The sequence below is a fragment of the Aristolochia californica genome, unplaced genomic scaffold (assembly GCF_029961685.1).
Source record: "Aristolochia californica isolate CCGP_79_NKW_82.1479 unplaced genomic scaffold, dmAriCali1.0.hap1 SCAF_10, whole genome shotgun sequence".
NCBI lineage: Eukaryota > Viridiplantae > Streptophyta > Magnoliopsida > Piperales > Aristolochiaceae > Aristolochia > Aristolochia californica.
Window position 1 is genome coordinate 32,626,047 of NW_027181771.1, and position 16,165 is coordinate 32,642,211.

The window sequence follows — 16,165 nt, forward strand, 5'->3', positions numbered from 1 at the left end:
TTCGTTGCAGTAGCAGAACCCTCCACCTCTCACACGATTGAGGATGCGGTAAATGGTATGTCCTCTCACATTATCAGAGAAGGTTCCATCACCCTCACTGAAAATCTGAGTCTTGATTCTGTATTAGTTGTTTGAACCCTCAATCATAATTTATTAACTTGCACTCTGCTTTGTATTGTGATTTTTTGGCTTAACCTGTGTGTTTTTAAGGACATTCGAACTCGAAAAATAATTAGTTATGGTATTTGAAGGGGGAAACTCTATTACTTTGATTTGAAGCTAGAGAGTTCTCATCAGTTAGCTAAAGCATTCTCCGTGAATAAATCTGTAGATTCTGAAATTTGGTTATGGCATAAACGGTTGGGTCACTCATCATTTGGTTATTTAAAGAAATTGTTTCCAAAACTCTTTACTAGATTATCTGTTTCAGATTTTAAGTGTGATATACATGAATTGGCTAAAAGCCATCGTGTTCCATTTCAAATAAGCGTGAATAAGAATCCAACACCCTTTATGATTATCCACTCTGATGTATGGGATTCAACAAATATAGCCTCTCTTGGTGATAAATGGTGGTTTGTTTCCTTTATTGATGATCACACCCGTATGACTTGGATTTGCTTAATGAAATAAAAAAGTGAAGTTAGTTCATTGTTCAAATAATTTCACAAAATGATAGTCACTCGGTACCATTCTACAATACAAACTATTCGCACTGACATTGATGGAGAATTTGTTGATCAAGGTTTGAAAGAATATCGACATGATCATGGTATTACTCATCAACTACTTGTCCGTATACCCCTCAACAAAATAGGGTTGCATAACGAAAGAACTGCCACCTTCTTGAGGTTGTTCATCTTTCATTGTTTCAAACTCATATGTCGACTAGTTACTAGGGTGAAACCATCACAACTGCAGCTTATCTTATCAAGTGAATACCCTCGAGTGCATTATAATTTCAGACTCCCTTGAGTATTCTTCATGAAACCATAAGTTCACCTTCTATGTCGAATCTGCCACCAAGAGTTTTTAGGTGTGTAACCTTTGTTCATCTTCATAAGCCAATGAGAAATAAATTGGAACCCCGAGCTCTCAAGTGTGTCTTTGTTGGTTATGCTAAACATCAGAAAGGCTATCATTGTTACCATCCTCCCTCTCATAAATTGTATATCACTCTTGATGTGGTATTTCATGAAGATAACATACATTATTCTACTCCTGAGTCTTCAATTCAGGGGGAGAATATGATTGAATTGCATACCCTTAATCATCATTTGGACACCTTGGATACTACAAGTCGTAAGTATTCTTGTTACAGTAGTGAACATCAAAATGATACAAATGAGCATGGTTCACAAGATGGAGGTAGTCAAGACCAGATGGAAGTGATACAATCAGAGTCTCAACCGACATCTTTCCCCCTTCATAATGTACCAGTGGATCAATTGCTTTTTGAGTTCGAGTCCATGTCTGAGCTTCAGGTAAGTTCTGAAACTCAACTAAGAGTGTTACCTTATCAAATCACAAGAGGAAAACCTAGAGTTAATTATGAACCTCTTCTCACTTCTAAATCTCAGTATCGTATGCTTAATTTGGTGTTTTATCATAGATTGTCTAAGACAAATAAAGTATTTGTGAATCAATTATCTGTTATATATATTTCTAATAGTGTGTAGAAAGCTTTAAAAGATCCTATGTGGAAAGAAATTATGAATGAAGAAATGAGGTCCCTCCAAAATAATTCAACATGGGAAGTGGTTGACCTATTTGTAGGAAAGACACAAATCGGATGCAGGTGGGTATTTACCATTAAATATAAAGCCGATGACACCATTGAAAGGTTCAAAGCAATGTTTGTCGTCAAAGGATATACTCAAACATACAGGATTGATTACATGGAAATATTCGCACCAATGGCCAAAATCAATATTGTTTTAATTCTACTATCTCTAATTGTGAATCTTGACTGGCCTTTATATCAGTTTGATGTTTAAAATGTATTTTGACGGAGATCTCTAAGAAGAAGTATATATGGAATTACCTCTTGGATGTGTTATGCAAACCAAATGATGCAAACAAGTATGTAAATTGAGGAAATCCCTATATGGTTTGAAGCATTTTCCAAGGGCGTGGTTTGGAAAGTTCACTAATTTTATGAAATCTATCGGATACAAGCAAAGCAACTCAGATCATACTCTCTTCTTAAAATCTAACAAAGAAACAATCACAACTCTTATTGTGTATGTTGATGATATGATAGTAACTGAGAATGATCCAGAAGAAAAGAAATCATTGCTAAGTCATCTTGCCAGAGAGTTTGAAATGAAATATCTTAGTTACTTAAAATATTTTCTTGGTATTGTCGTGTCAAGATTGAATAAATGATTTTTTCTATCTCAACGAAAATATGTTTTGAACTTGTTGAAGAAAATTGGTATGACAACATATAGTCAAGTCAGTTCTCCCATGGAAGAAAATCTAAAATTGGGAACACATTCAAATCAAGTCCCTATTAACAAGGAACGTTATCAGAGACCAGATTTAGCCTATGTACTAAGTGTGGTTAGTCAATTTATGCATTCTCCAAGTGAATGTCGTCAACCGTATCTTGCGCTACTTGAAATCATCTCTAGGGAAATGAATTTTATTTAAAAAAAGAGGTGACTTGAAAATTGAAGGTTATACCGATGCTGACTGGGTTGAGTTAATAGAGGATCGACGATCTACATCTGGATACTTTATATTTATAGGTAGAAATTTGGTCACATGGAGAAGTAATAAACAAGAGGCGATGGCTAGATCGTCAGCTGAAATAATATTGTGATAGTAAGGCAACATGTAATATTGCCTACAACTCAGTCCAACATGATAAAACTAATCATGTTGAAGTTGATAGACACTTTATTAAGGAAAAATTAGAAGCAAGAATCATTGAAGTCCTTCATGTTGTGTCTCGAGATCAGCTTGCCGATGTGCTGACTAAGGCACTCTCTTACCCCTTTAATCACTCTTAAACTCTACATAGTCTTTAAAATGATGTGAATAACAAAATATCATAGAAATTGAAGTATTATTCTCGACTCACGTAATCAAAAACCTCTCTCCACAGCCGCAACTTCACCTTCAACGTTCCGTCAGCCATGCCGGAAACCCCATTCAAGGGTAATGTACAACGCACCACCTCGCCATCCCCATTCGTCTCAATCCCCTTCAAGGCATCTTTGACGCTGCACTTGGCGGTACCCATCAACTTCTTTCTCCCGAGGAGCGGCACGGTTGGGCGACTGTAGATATCCAAGAAGAGCAGAGAATCGTCGTCGAAGAGGAAATCCTCCGTGACGGCGAAAATAAACTTTTTGTTCCAGGCGGTGTTTACACCTCTCGTCCTATCAACCTTGGCAATGATCTGGTCGTCGTGGTAAACCCATAGTTTAGCAGAAGCCCTGGTCTCTGTCTCCACCTCCAAGACTCTGTATGGGTGAGAGGATTGACGAGGGGAGGAGAGAGAATAAGAGGACGGAGCGGAGAAAGGGGTGAAAGGCACGACAGAGGAGGAACGCGAAGGCGCCATTACTGAGTTGGATTACTTTGGTGAAGAAGAAAGAAATTAAGTGTAGGAGGGACTCAAAGGGAAGTGAATGGCGAAGTCCCTCGCTTATATATACGCAGGGCCGAGGTATCCTAATCGAATCGCAACAACGAAAGAGGGTAAAATCTGTGTTACTTAATAAATATGGAGGGCAGAGGTATCCTAATCGAATCGCAACAACTAAAGAGGGTAAAATCTGTGTTACTTAATAAATATTGAGGGTAGAGGTATCCTAATCGAATAGCGAAAACGAAATGGGGTGAAATCCGCGTTGCAGATTGAACTAGTAATTCCTTGCAACGGAAGCGGAAGGGAATTGGAAACTGGTAATTTTTTTAGTAGGAAGGATAGGGTAGCAGCGATGAGAACATAGACTAATTTTCGTTTTTTGAACTTGAATGTCAAAAAATTTCTGTCTCCTAACACATGAAAAGAATCGCCTCTTCTGTTGATGATTCCTGTTCTTCAACAAATGCGATTCCAAAACGCCTAGGCCATTCAATAAGTTTCTTAAACTGTTCTGTGGGATTCTGCATTGCCCGCTTGTTGCCCATGTTGTTCAAGCAAATCCTCAAATTCCGATTCCATCTGTCTTCTCAAACCGGCAGAGATTTCATCATCTTCCTCTAGGTTCACCGGTACTGAATCCTCCTCACTTTCTAGCCCAGTATGAACCTCCTCAGTGGGATCTTCCCCATTTAACACTACTGTCTCAACTCTTGCAGGAGCTGCTTGAGCAGCCGCCTCTGCTTCACCAAGCTCTTCTTCTGTGTCTGTTTTTGCTGGTTTTCTGCATTTATAAATTAATACCGCCAACAGAATGCAAATGACCACAAATAGAAAAGCTCCACCAACTGATAATCCCACGATTAATGGGGTCTTGTTCTTGTCTGAATGCCCAAGGCTGGGGTTGCTGGTCACACTACAAATAGAGAAGCAAAGTTAAGACCTGACTAGCATGGAGTTGCAGAAACGGATGTTGCTTACTTCAGCGAAATTTTCTTGTTATTGGTCAGAGACTCGGGAATTTTGCCATCAAAATTGTTCTCCGCTAAATTTCTGCTTCAAATAGCAAGAAGAGATGAATCCATGAATGTAGCGCAGAATAACATTTCATTATAAAGACAAGAAGAATCTAGGTTTACTTACAGCTCCTTCAAGTTGGGTAATCTTCCAAGGAAGTCGGGAATGGGTCCAGAGAGGCTGTTGTTGTGTAGATCACTACAGCATACATGAAATTTTAGATCCTTCCTATGAAATTCTAGAACAGAAACAGACGCGGTTCTCTTTCTGCAGTAATAATTTCCTGCTCGTTGCATTGCTGTCAGTAACTTACATGATTTCGAGTGCATCCATTTGACTGAAATCATGCAAAGGCCCTTGAAGGCCATGACCGGCCAGATACCTGAAAGAAGAAACAAACACGAGAGATTATTCATTCTAAAGATAAACTGATGAGAACCGCACCAGAAACAAGGACGGGTAGAAGATGTTACAGAGCAGTAACCCGAGGCGGGTCTTTCTGACTGCATCTCAACCATTCCCAGACGGTATTGCTAGGTAGACATGGATCCCCTGTCCAGCTCCTCAGCTTCTCTGAATTGTACGCAAACAGCCCTAAACCGCTCACTACAACGACAAATTAACCATTATGACAATAGGGAATAACAAGAAGCAGCATTTCTAGATTCTATAGTCGTCGTTCAGTTTCAGTCTTGACACCTAGCCAATATTCTGCTCGATTTTGGAGCTGAGAAAGTATATGAATAAATGCTCACCATCATTGTCATTGGTCCCCTGAACCAAATCTGGGCTCACTGTGTACAATTCCATGGCACTGATGATCGGAGGAAGAGGCGAGTCTGCTTTGGGAACAAGCGTCAGATGCAAAGATGCAGTATTCGTTGGCTCTGTGACTACATAGACTTCTTCAGAGTATTCCAAGGTAGGAGAGACTGTCATATTTGTGTTCTCTCCATCTACGTAAATATCAAAGCTTCTGCCCTGTGAGACAGAGTAATCGATGAAGTAGAGATTGACGTACTTGGACCGTTCCTGCCGCAGTAGATCGAAGGAAAGCTCGATCGGGTCCAACGGCCGCAGTGCTTCAATGGCGAACATGATCACGGTCGATGGAGGTCTATCATGCAATGTGTTAATCGGACCCGTAGCAATCACATTTATGTAGTTTGCAAACTCAGACGGGTACCAAATTCGCGCGTATGGATCATCCGGCCACCTGCAACATCACGACCCAGAAATCAGAAACCTGATTAGATTAGTGCAGATGAGTTAATCAAATTCGATGTTCAGATAATTAATGTATCTCACCAGACAGTTTCTGAGTATCCGAAGTTGAGTCTGTAGTCCATGAACAAAGCAGTGTTGTTGTCCATGGCGCCATACATGTCTGGAGAAAGATTTATCATTTCAAGAGAGGAGATGAATGGAAGATCCCCATCCTTAGTCCGAGCGACACAGACGCTGATGTTGTCTCGTTTTGCTACAACGATTGCTTCCTCTGCAAAGGGGGTGTTATTCGAAGTGTCCACAGTGACCCAGAAGTTACCATCGAACTGGAGATCGAAGACGGGGCCTCTGAATTTCCCATCGTAATTCCCGTAATAAAAACCAGCTCGAATGAGATACTTCTCCTGAGCGGTGGCTGGCAACGTGTAGCAGTTTTTGTTTTGATCGGAGAAGAATCGAAGTGTGTTTAGCTGTAACATATCTATTTTTTCTTCAGGCAGGGAATTATGACCGGTGCTGATGAAGCTGTCATCTGATACCCATCCAGTGACACTGTCGTCTTCTCCTCCACAGTCGATTTTCAACCAGTAAGGATCTGCACTTTCCAGTAACGCAGAAAATTTAACCTAAACGACTATCGATGTTTAACAATCTGAAGATCAGTTGAGATGTTTAACAGAAACTTAAGGAGCTACGAATCCGGTGGGACTGAGGTTGATTTTACCTTGAGAAAATGCTTGTCGACTGAATAGCGCCAGCAACAAAACCACCCAAACCATCTTCTCGAGCTCTGCTCCTTGAAGATTGAGAGGCAAGTGCAGATGCACTGAATGATTGTTTCAAGAACATGGAGCGAAATCAAGAACTGGTCAGCCTATCTTGAGGGAAACAGCTTGTAATTAAACGAAAGGAATGTCTGTTGTGTTTGGCAGCAGAGATGACGATGATGTATTTCATGAATTGTTTATAAATTTATAGTGATCCATTGCTGGCTCAACGAAGCTACGATAGAAACAAGACAAAGCTGGACTGGTTTCTCCACAACTTCGTCTTCCAAAACAAAACAGATAACAAAACAAAGATCGACGAAAGTGGTTTTTGAGGATTTACAGATGCGGGAGCCTTATTTACCATCCGGATCTCAGGCGACTGTGTTAGTAAGAAACTGAAACAGCCAAGAATGGTTTTTATATTAAGCTGCGCTTAAAATGCTGTTATGTTTATTACTATTTATCATAATCATTTATCCATGGGCCAAACAAGTTCATATGAGGAAAAGATCAAGGCCCAAAACTGTAGAAGAAATAAAGAGAGCCCACATATGAAAGGAAGTGCAAGAAATAGCTTCACATATGATCATAATATCAAGAGGAAGAAGAGGCTTTTCCACCTAGGCGTGTGCATAAAGGGTAGATTAAATGGGGATTTGGTCCTAATTTAATGTGCCAAAGGTGGATCAAAGTGAGCAAAACACATCATATATATATATATATATATATATATATATATATATTTTAATAAATATAGCTATTCATTATAAATAAATAAATAAATAAATATTGTAAAAAAATTGAAATGATGTTTATGCTCTTCTTTTTTAACTAAAAAGATGAGATAATATTTTAAAAAGTTACATAACATGATTAGTCACTTTGAGATACGTCTTAGACGGAAATTATTACGATATCATATCAAGTGCTTGTACGTATGCTTCTACCTAAATTGTCCACATGTAGGAGCAAAAAAAAGAGTCTACACATGAGAGAAAGCGTTCAAAAATAGATTCACATAAATTAATGAATCAAAAGATCTTAAGTCTATTAATCGAAAAAAAAATTACTAGTCATTTTGGGATAAAACCTTTCGATCCAAATTATCAATGAGAAAGTTCCCCTTCTTCTCCCTTTCCTTTACTTGATGGAGGAATTATTTTGTTACAACATAAGGTTAAGAGTTTCAATAAATTTGTTCAACTACTATTCCTTCGTAAGGTTGCTATTTTCACCAAGCACCTTGTACTCTCTAGAACAAAAGCTTGAGTATCACACTGTAACGTGGGAAAGTAAATAATTTATTTTTATCAAGTTTCTATGGCGAAACTAAAAATTCATTGCATTTCGAGTGTCTAAAAACAAAGATAAGCAAATAATTACTCGTTGCACTAATAGTTTTTATAGTGGTTCACAATCTAAAACAACCTTTGATATTTCAAGCATTTGAAATTCTTGGGTCGACTCCAGTGCATGGGAGTCGAATCCTTTACTTCGAATGGTCAGATTTGACTTTGAATCCTTCTTTGTAAGCTAGAATCCTTCTGCAGCTTTAGTAAAGAGTCGACCATGGTTGGCCAAAGTCTGACTCCTCTTTGTTTCTTTTTCTTTAAAATAGGGTTGGCTCCTCCTTTGTGAGCTCGACTCCTTTAGTTTTAGTACAGAAGACGACTCCACTTTTTAATAAAAAAAATTATTGGAAATCAATGTTGACTCGTTATTTCTTTTATGCTTTTTGGACCGGTTTGACTCCTTTGGAATGAGCTCAACTCATTATGTAGCTTCAATACAAGGGTCAACTCCACAATTTAATCCAAAACTTACCATAAGTTGGTGTTGACTCCTCTTTTCGTTTTTTGCTTATTGGAAGGGTTGGAATCCTTTGAAATTGAATCGATTCCTTCTACAGCTTCAGTGCAAGGGTCGACTCCACATTTTAATCCACAATTTCTTGTAAGTCAATTCAACTATATTTTCTGTTGTTTGTAGCAAGTGGGTTCGACTCCACTAGTACAAGGCCGACTCCTTTTTCAAAAATAATTTTATGCTTTTCATTTACATAAAAATTCCACTCATAGACCAAAGTTAAATAAATTAGTTTGTTATCATCAAAATATTGGAATTTTAGAGGAACCTTGAGCCTCAATTCCCACAAAAATAAGGAGGAAAGCATATGATATTTTCTCCTTAATTGAACATGTGATAGGAGACTTCTCCCTAACGTGGGACAGACCCACTTTTATTCAATCAACAATGAAAGAAAGGTAGGGTTGATTCATTCATTTCAGAGTTAGGACAAGAAATAAAAATTGGGTTAACCCACTTATGCATTAAGTCTCTAATAATAATGAGGGCAATGGCTTTAGCAACCACACAGCGGTGATTCTTCCTTTGTAGTTAAGTACTTTAAAGGACTAGAGAGAGAAAATTAAAGGAAGGAAAGCTGCTCTTCTTAACACCTTCACTAATTTGAGCAAAAGTCTTATAACATGTCAGCCACCACATCATCGGGAAGCCACGTTATCCTCCCTGTAGGATGTCACATCATCTAGCCATGCCAAAGAATAAATATTTTAAAATTATTTTAAATTAAAATTTTAAATATTAGGTAATAAAATGTGTATCGATAAATAAAAATTTTAAATGCTAAAATAATTTTTTCAATTAAAAAATATTTTAAATGGAGATTAAAAGATGTTAAATAGGTAAATTTAAAAATATTTAATGAATTAATATACGGATTTAATATTTTAAAAAACAAATTTATTTTTTACTAAATATTTTATTAAATTAAATAATATCTTAAAGTAAAATAATTACGTTAATATATTAATTATATTTAATTTTTTAAAAAATTAATTAATAATCATTTTTTATATATTTTATCATCTTAAAGTGAAGGTAATGCAATAAAATGTGTAAGATTTTTTAAATCCAGAAATTAAGATTTATAAAATATTTTTTAAGTACAAAATAACTTAAATCAATCATGAAAAGAAAAAATTGATGTAGAGGGTTCATGTGGCATTCTGTGGCGTGATGACATATAGACAACATAAGCGATCAAAGTTTACGTGTCATTTTTTTATAGTACACATGTGTTGTAATTGACCGGTCAAAGTTGGGTATTTGTGATATTAAAATTAAAAATTTGGTTATTTTTATTATTATTTTTTAATAAATTAGATAATATAGTAAAATTCCCTTTTACAAAAGCTTTCATGTCTACCATGACTAAGAGCCAACATATATTTACAAGGCCTCTTCATTTTCCTGTTACTCTAAAAGCACACAAATAGACAGGCAGAGAAAAGTAGCCATCTTATTTAACATCTTTCTCTATTCTCTCTCTTGCTTCGTCCCTCAACTGGTAAGAGAAAGAGGTCAAGCTGTACAAAACATTGAAAGAACCATCATCTAGCATGAATCAATAAAGCCACTCCCCTCATCCTTACTGGATTTCGTAATGGCTTGTTGTGAAGCTTCGGAGGCGTTTCAAACACTATTACTTTCCAACTACTTCATTTTAATGAGGAACAGATGGGGGTTGCGAATGCTTTAATGCATGCGATAACAAGCTTTTCCTTCTGCAAAATCTGGACCTTACCGCGATCAATTTGTTTAATTACTGAAACACTGTAGAAATGTTGTTTGCTAAGCTGCTGGGTGGCTCCTTTTTTTCTTTTCTCACTAAGGGCTCGTATCGTTTGAAGAATGGAAAACTTCTTCGTTTTCTAGCAGATGCTGGATCTGCTGTCTTCTCACTCAATTGAGTATTTTTCGTAATCGATTAGGAGTCTCTGTAAATTGTCTATATATGCCTTACTCCACATCAAAGAAGACAATGACAATCACTTCCCGGGATTTGGATTGTGTTGAGTGACTGCTCGGAAGTCGGAATCAAGAAACAGTTCAGTTCCCATCTGGAAACAAGAGAAACAAAAGAAAGGAAGGGAGATCTTTCGAACCTTTTCTATATTATCTGCCTCAATTATTTGGTCTGATAAAACGCTTTTACATGATTAATAACTTGACAGAAAGAGAGAAATTTCAGCAGTTACATTCGGATAGTTCATGAAACTCAGAAAAGGAAATCTTAAAGTGCATTTAAAAAACAAAGAAAATAGAAGAAAATGGAAAACTATTATCGTCTTCTCTCTATCTCCTCTTGTTTTTGCTTCCAAGCAGCAGGGAGAAGTAGAACAAGATTCTGAAAAAGATCCCCCAAGCGACTGTGATCCACAGACAGCTCCATTTGCTCAAGTCTGTGATGCCTTGCTGCTTCAAGATGTCCACGCCAGTGGTGACACAGGTGGTGGGAGTGATTAGAACACCGAGGGACGAGCTCAGCGATTTGAGGATCTGTCCTTTCATGGCTTCGGGGATGTTCCCCAGCGGGGTGCTGTCGAAGATCTGCGCGCCTGTGACGAAGCACTTGGTTGGGTCATCGAACTCGTTCTGTAACACCCCTTCGTAGGGGTATTTGACTAGTGAGATGTAGTGGAACCAAATCCAGTAAGGAGGAATTCGATCCCGGTTGATGAAGAAACCGCTGAACAGAAGAAAGTATGCGAGGATGGCGACGACGATGGTGAAACCAAACATGACGTTAGAGACGACGCCGGAGAGGAAGGTGACGAAGGAGCTTCCGGCCCAGAAGGAAGCTAAGATAATGAAAAAGAAGAAGAAGAAGCCGGAGACTCCGCCGGCGAGGCCCACTGCCCAGAACGTGACGGCAGCGAATGCGAACGCCAGAAAGATGAGAGAGGGAAGTGAAACAATTAAGTTGGAGAGAACGTAAGAGGATCGACGATAAGCGTTGTAAGCTGTTTCTCTCATGAAGATGTATCGCTCCTGGAGAAACACCGGGAGGGCGTCGGCGCAAGTGTAGTAGGTAGTCGACATGGCGAAGGCGAAGAAACCTAGTCGCTCTTGAACCCCTCTAGGCGAAGTGTCCAACTGCCAGAAGATGGTGGCGAGGATGAAGCCGGTCACAAGAACAGCACCAAGACGGATACCGAGCAGTTCTGGCATCCTTCTGGTGTTGGTAGCGGATCGTTTCGTTAGGACGGCCATCTCGACCCAGAAGGGGTTTGCGTAAGTGGTCATGGCTGAGGCGGAAGCCACGTCGTTCGTCGTCGCCGTGGCGCCGGAGACCAGTTTCCCTCTCGAAATGCTAGCGCTAATGGCGTCTTTCAGAGAGAGACCGAGACGGCCGGGACTCGTCGTACGAGGATGCTTCATGGACTGCCAGGACTTGTTGAATTCCGCCAGGCCCTTCGTCCCGCCGGGAGTACCCTCCAGCTCCCTTATCAAATCAAGGGCGAACTCCGTCCGGTTCTCGTTCTCGGGTATCGGATGGCCGAACTCCGCGAAGAAGAGAGGGAGGCCGGAAGGAGGTCCACTGTAAACCGTCTGACCTCTCGAGAGGAATAGCATGCGATCAAGCAGCCCCACAATCCGATAACTCGGTTGGTGAATCGTCATGATCACGATACTTCCGCTCCGTGCGATCCGCTGCAACACTTTAACCACCATGAACGCGCTGGTGGAGTCTAAACCGGAAGTGGGCTCGTCCAGGAAGAGAACGATGGGGTCGTGAATGATATCGATCCCGATCGACACCCGCCGGCGTTCGCCACCGGAGACCCCTCGGTGGCCCTCGTCGCCGATAATCGTTTTGGCGGCGTTCCGAAGACCGAGCTGGTCGATCAGCGCCTGGACTCTCGCTTGCTTCTTTGATTTCGAGAGCGACCGGGGGAGTCTGAATTCAGCGGAGAACATGAGAGTTTCTTCCACTGTGAGCATCGGAAAGAGAAGATCATCCTGCATCACGTAGGCGGAGATCACTTTCTGCAGACGAGATTCCAAGTTCTCGCCGTTCAAAGTTATCGTCCCCTTCAAGCTGTCTCTCGAAATCCTGTTCGCGAGCGCGTCTACCAAAGTCGACTTACCGGAGCCACTAGCACCCAGAACAGCCAGAATCTCACCATCGCGAGCATCGCCGGAGATATCATCCAACAGCGTCTTCGTCCTGGAAAAGTTGTTCCCATTCATAACCGGGTTGGCCTCCACGCCCAAGCTATCGCTCGGGCGGAAAAATCCGGGAAGCCTCAACAGCTTCCTTCTCCTCTTCACTCTGTAAGTAAGATTGTTGAAGGAGAGAACAAAAGGAACCACTCTCTGCCCAAATCCAGGATCGCTGAGGTCGATAACCTGGTGCGCCGGATTTTGATCCCCGTCGCCATGGCTTCCCCCGTTCCGCGCATCACCCACGCGCTTCAGCAGCTGCCCGAGAGTCGGCGACGGCCCATCAATCCGCCGACTTCCTCGGGCAAGTTCGTCGAGCTCCATCGACTGGTAATTACTCGAGAAACGAATCGACGGGAAAACATCTTCAGAACCAACACGAGACATTTCAGATTCCAATTCACTCCGAGTCTCTCTAACTCCCACACTACCCCACAGAGAGCGAGAAACCGCTTCGATTTATATAATTCCTTAATCAAGAAGAAAAACAGAAAAACTGGGTCCGTGCCGCCCTTCTCCCGTCCTTGATTTGAAAGGCAAGAACGCTAATGGAGAGAAAGATAGGCAGGCAGGCAACAGTGGAAGAAGAAGAAGAAGAAGGGAGAGAGACATAAAAGCAAGCAAGCAAGCAACACGTCCGTCTTCCAATCCTCTCTCTCGGCACAAAGCGAACTCCTTTTGATGTTTTCTATATATAGCTAAGAACAATAACTGCGACAGCAGAGGGTTCATCAACCTTAAATTATATTTTCTCTCATGGAGGTGACCAACACCTCCTAATCTCTCCTCATCACGCTTTGCTTTCGTGAAGAAACCATCCCTCCATTCACACCACTCCACGTGGCCCTCTGTTTCACTGGGTTAAGAGAATTAGGTGCAGGTGTTGTTCATCTGCCCTCTGTGACCAAAGACTAACCCTAGGTTTAATACCAGCATCGTATGGAGACTTTTACAAGTGGGTTTGAAAGACGGCCATGAGTAGTCTTAAGGTATATACCCTCCAAATTAGAGTATACAGGTCCCTTAAAATTCTATTTAATGGATCTTTATATATCTGTTTACACCGAACAAGAAGCTACTTTGAGAGAGAGGAGGAGAGAAATTTTATATATTCTGTGTGAACTGTGTCTGATCGTGGGTGTGTTCGAGTCAAAGACTGTTCCCCAGAGGTTTTTGATCCTTGGCAGAAATGTTTGTTTGCATTTACTTTCTTCTTGGGGACCTTAGATAGCCAAGCGAATCACCTCGCCATTATCACGCTCTCTCCGAAGCTGGATTCCGTAACGTCTGCGCCGGAGGAGTGCTGAGTTCGTGTTTACCCAGAATGGGAAGAAATGACACTACTTCCTGCAGTTACGTTTGCTTCGGCTGCCTTCATCATCCCTTTCAGTTGCGTGAGTCGTCCTCGTCGATCCGAAGTAATCGCAAGCCTACGTCCATGATCTGGGTAACGTTCTTGGTGACGAGATAAAGATGGGAGATGGAAGAAAGGACAGTTTCTGCAAGACCTGCCACGGAATCCAATGCGTAACAAAGTGTTTGTGTTGGGTCTCTGAGAATTCGTTAATCTTTTTTTCTTTCTTGGGTCTCTAGGCTTAGAACAATGCCAGCCAGTGCAAACGTAAGGTGATGAGTTCTAACTGTAAATGACGGAGTGATGAGACCAGAAGTTACAGAGCTTGTGAAGCAGATGATTTCCTCAATCAGGCCGTCGTGGAAGAAGAAAACACTAACCACAAATGTGCCCATGTTTGAACTTTTTTCATAAGAACGAAAGTATCCTTGCAGGTTCAATGGAGTTGCCCCCGGCTGCAACTACACTCTTCTAGCTTGCAATATTTTACTTACTAATGGTGGCAAATTCATGGTGTATGACTATTGTTTACATATATAAAGATGGGTACCACGTGGGTTTACGTGTCACAGTGACATTACTGCATTCATGAGTTAATTTTTTTCTGAACTACGTCTTAAAAAAGTAATTGGGTAGATGTAGATAACACAGTAAAATCTTCAAAGCTTATAGCGTATAGACCTTTGAATTGTATATATAATTGCCTGGCAGGTCCATAGTAGTTCATTTCATCTATTATAATCATCTCTATAAAAAAATAATCTCGCATAGATTAATAGGTATAAAGATCTTGAGCTTATTAGTCATGAAAGAATTTTTTTAACTTTGTTAGTCATTTTGAGATAGGCCTTAGACCCAACTTTACATGATATCAGATCAGGTACTTATACATGGGTTACCGCCCAAATTGTCCATAGGACAAAAAATTACTTATTTCTTGGGTTTTAATCTTGTTATTGTTTCGCCTTCAAATAGGTTCAAATCCTTGTTGTTGTTTTGCCTTCAAATAGGCTTAGATCTTATTGATCTGGTTGAACCCATCCTTCTTTACAAGTTTTCTTCCTTTAGATGGTTTGGAATCTTGGATTCAAATCCATTTTTCAGAAGTAAATTTATGTAGCTCATTTGAGAATAAATAATTCTTTTTTTTCTTAATTATCCTGTGAACTGAGGTTCATAGATGATTGAGCCACTTTAGGCTACCTAATATAAACCTTTTATCTATTATTAATTGTAAGCGCATGAATTTCTACTTTGGTAGATCTGACTTATGTTTTTTTTCTGGTGTAGCAGAGCTTTTCAAATCGCTTACACCCATCTGTGTCATAATAAATTTTACTGTTCAAAAAATGATAAAAATAAAAACAAATGAGAGAAAATGCTGAAAAAGAAAACACATTATCCATTCCAAATTCTGAGAGATAGGAGAAGACAGGTGAAGGCGAGAGGGAGACAATGGCGACGCTCTCATCTACACCAATCTGCCACCCTTTTCCTTGCTTATCTCCCAAAAAACATGCTCTCACCTTCTTCCCCAGAGCGATGGAGCCCGACAAAGACCAATCTGGGGACCCAACTGAACCAGACGAGTTCGAGGAGCGACTCGACCAGGTCCGTTTAAAATATCGCAGCGGCAAAGGCAAGAAAGCGGAGCTCCGGAAAGCTAGAAAATCTGGGTCGCCCTCTTCCAAGAAGAAGGGGGACGGGGTGTTTCTGCCGCCCGTCCCGCTCAAGGAGTCCATGTCGGACGGCCTGAAAGTGGACTTCGGGTTCAGTCCCTACACGGAGCGTCTTAACGGCCGGCTGGCCTGCCTCGGCCTGGCGGCGCTCTTGCTGGTCGAGCTGGGATCGGGGAAGAGTCTAATAAACTATCACTCGCCGGCGACTCTGTTGATTCAGGTCTATTTTGTGGCGGCAGTCTCAGCCGTGTATATCAAATACGAGAAAGAGAAGGTGAGTGTTTGGCCGGAACCGAGCAAGAAATAGATTTTCTCCCTTTTTCCGTTAAAGAAAAAAAACCCCTGCATAATCATGTACTAAATGGATGTATTTGTTCTATATCGATTTGTTAATCGATATAATTTGGATTCATATTTATTCTACTAGATTGTATCTGTCGGCTCCGTAGGCAAGTAACAGGTAATAACATTCCTTCTATAAAGACGATCA

At 40.5% G+C, this 16,165-nt stretch overlaps 3 protein-coding genes across 3 annotated transcripts; 1 reads left to right on the forward strand and 2 right to left on the reverse strand.

The window, feature by feature from the left end:
- Positions 1 to 4,102: 4,102 nt before the first annotated feature.
- LOC137943109 (probable LRR receptor-like serine/threonine-protein kinase At1g05700) lies at positions 4,103 to 6,621 on the reverse strand. Its single transcript, XM_068788806.1, has 8 exons — positions 6,567 to 6,621; positions 5,924 to 6,437; positions 5,371 to 5,831; positions 5,089 to 5,221; positions 4,929 to 4,997; positions 4,742 to 4,813; positions 4,580 to 4,651; positions 4,103 to 4,514 (listed from the first exon to the last, which is right to left on the reverse strand). Exons 1-8 carry the CDS (start codon positions 6,619 to 6,621, stop codon positions 4,103 to 4,105), a joined length of 1,788 nt encoding a protein of 595 aa, XP_068644907.1.
- Positions 6,622 to 10,588: 3,967 nt separating this feature from the next.
- Positions 10,589 to 13,290, reverse strand: LOC137936779 (ABC transporter G family member 6-like). Its single transcript, XM_068781656.1, has one exon. The coding sequence runs from the start codon at positions 13,027 to 13,029 to the stop codon at positions 10,771 to 10,773; it is 2,259 nt and encodes a 752-aa protein (XP_068637757.1). The 5' UTR covers positions 13,030 to 13,290; the 3' UTR covers positions 10,589 to 10,770.
- A 2,124-nt stretch (positions 13,291 to 15,414) lies between these two features.
- Positions 15,415 to 16,098, forward strand: LOC137942777 (uncharacterized). Its single transcript, XM_068788517.1, has one exon. The coding sequence runs from the start codon at positions 15,452 to 15,454 to the stop codon at positions 15,980 to 15,982; it is 531 nt and encodes a 176-aa protein (XP_068644618.1). The 5' UTR covers positions 15,415 to 15,451; the 3' UTR covers positions 15,983 to 16,098.
- The last annotated feature ends 67 nt before the right edge of the window (positions 16,099 to 16,165 follow it).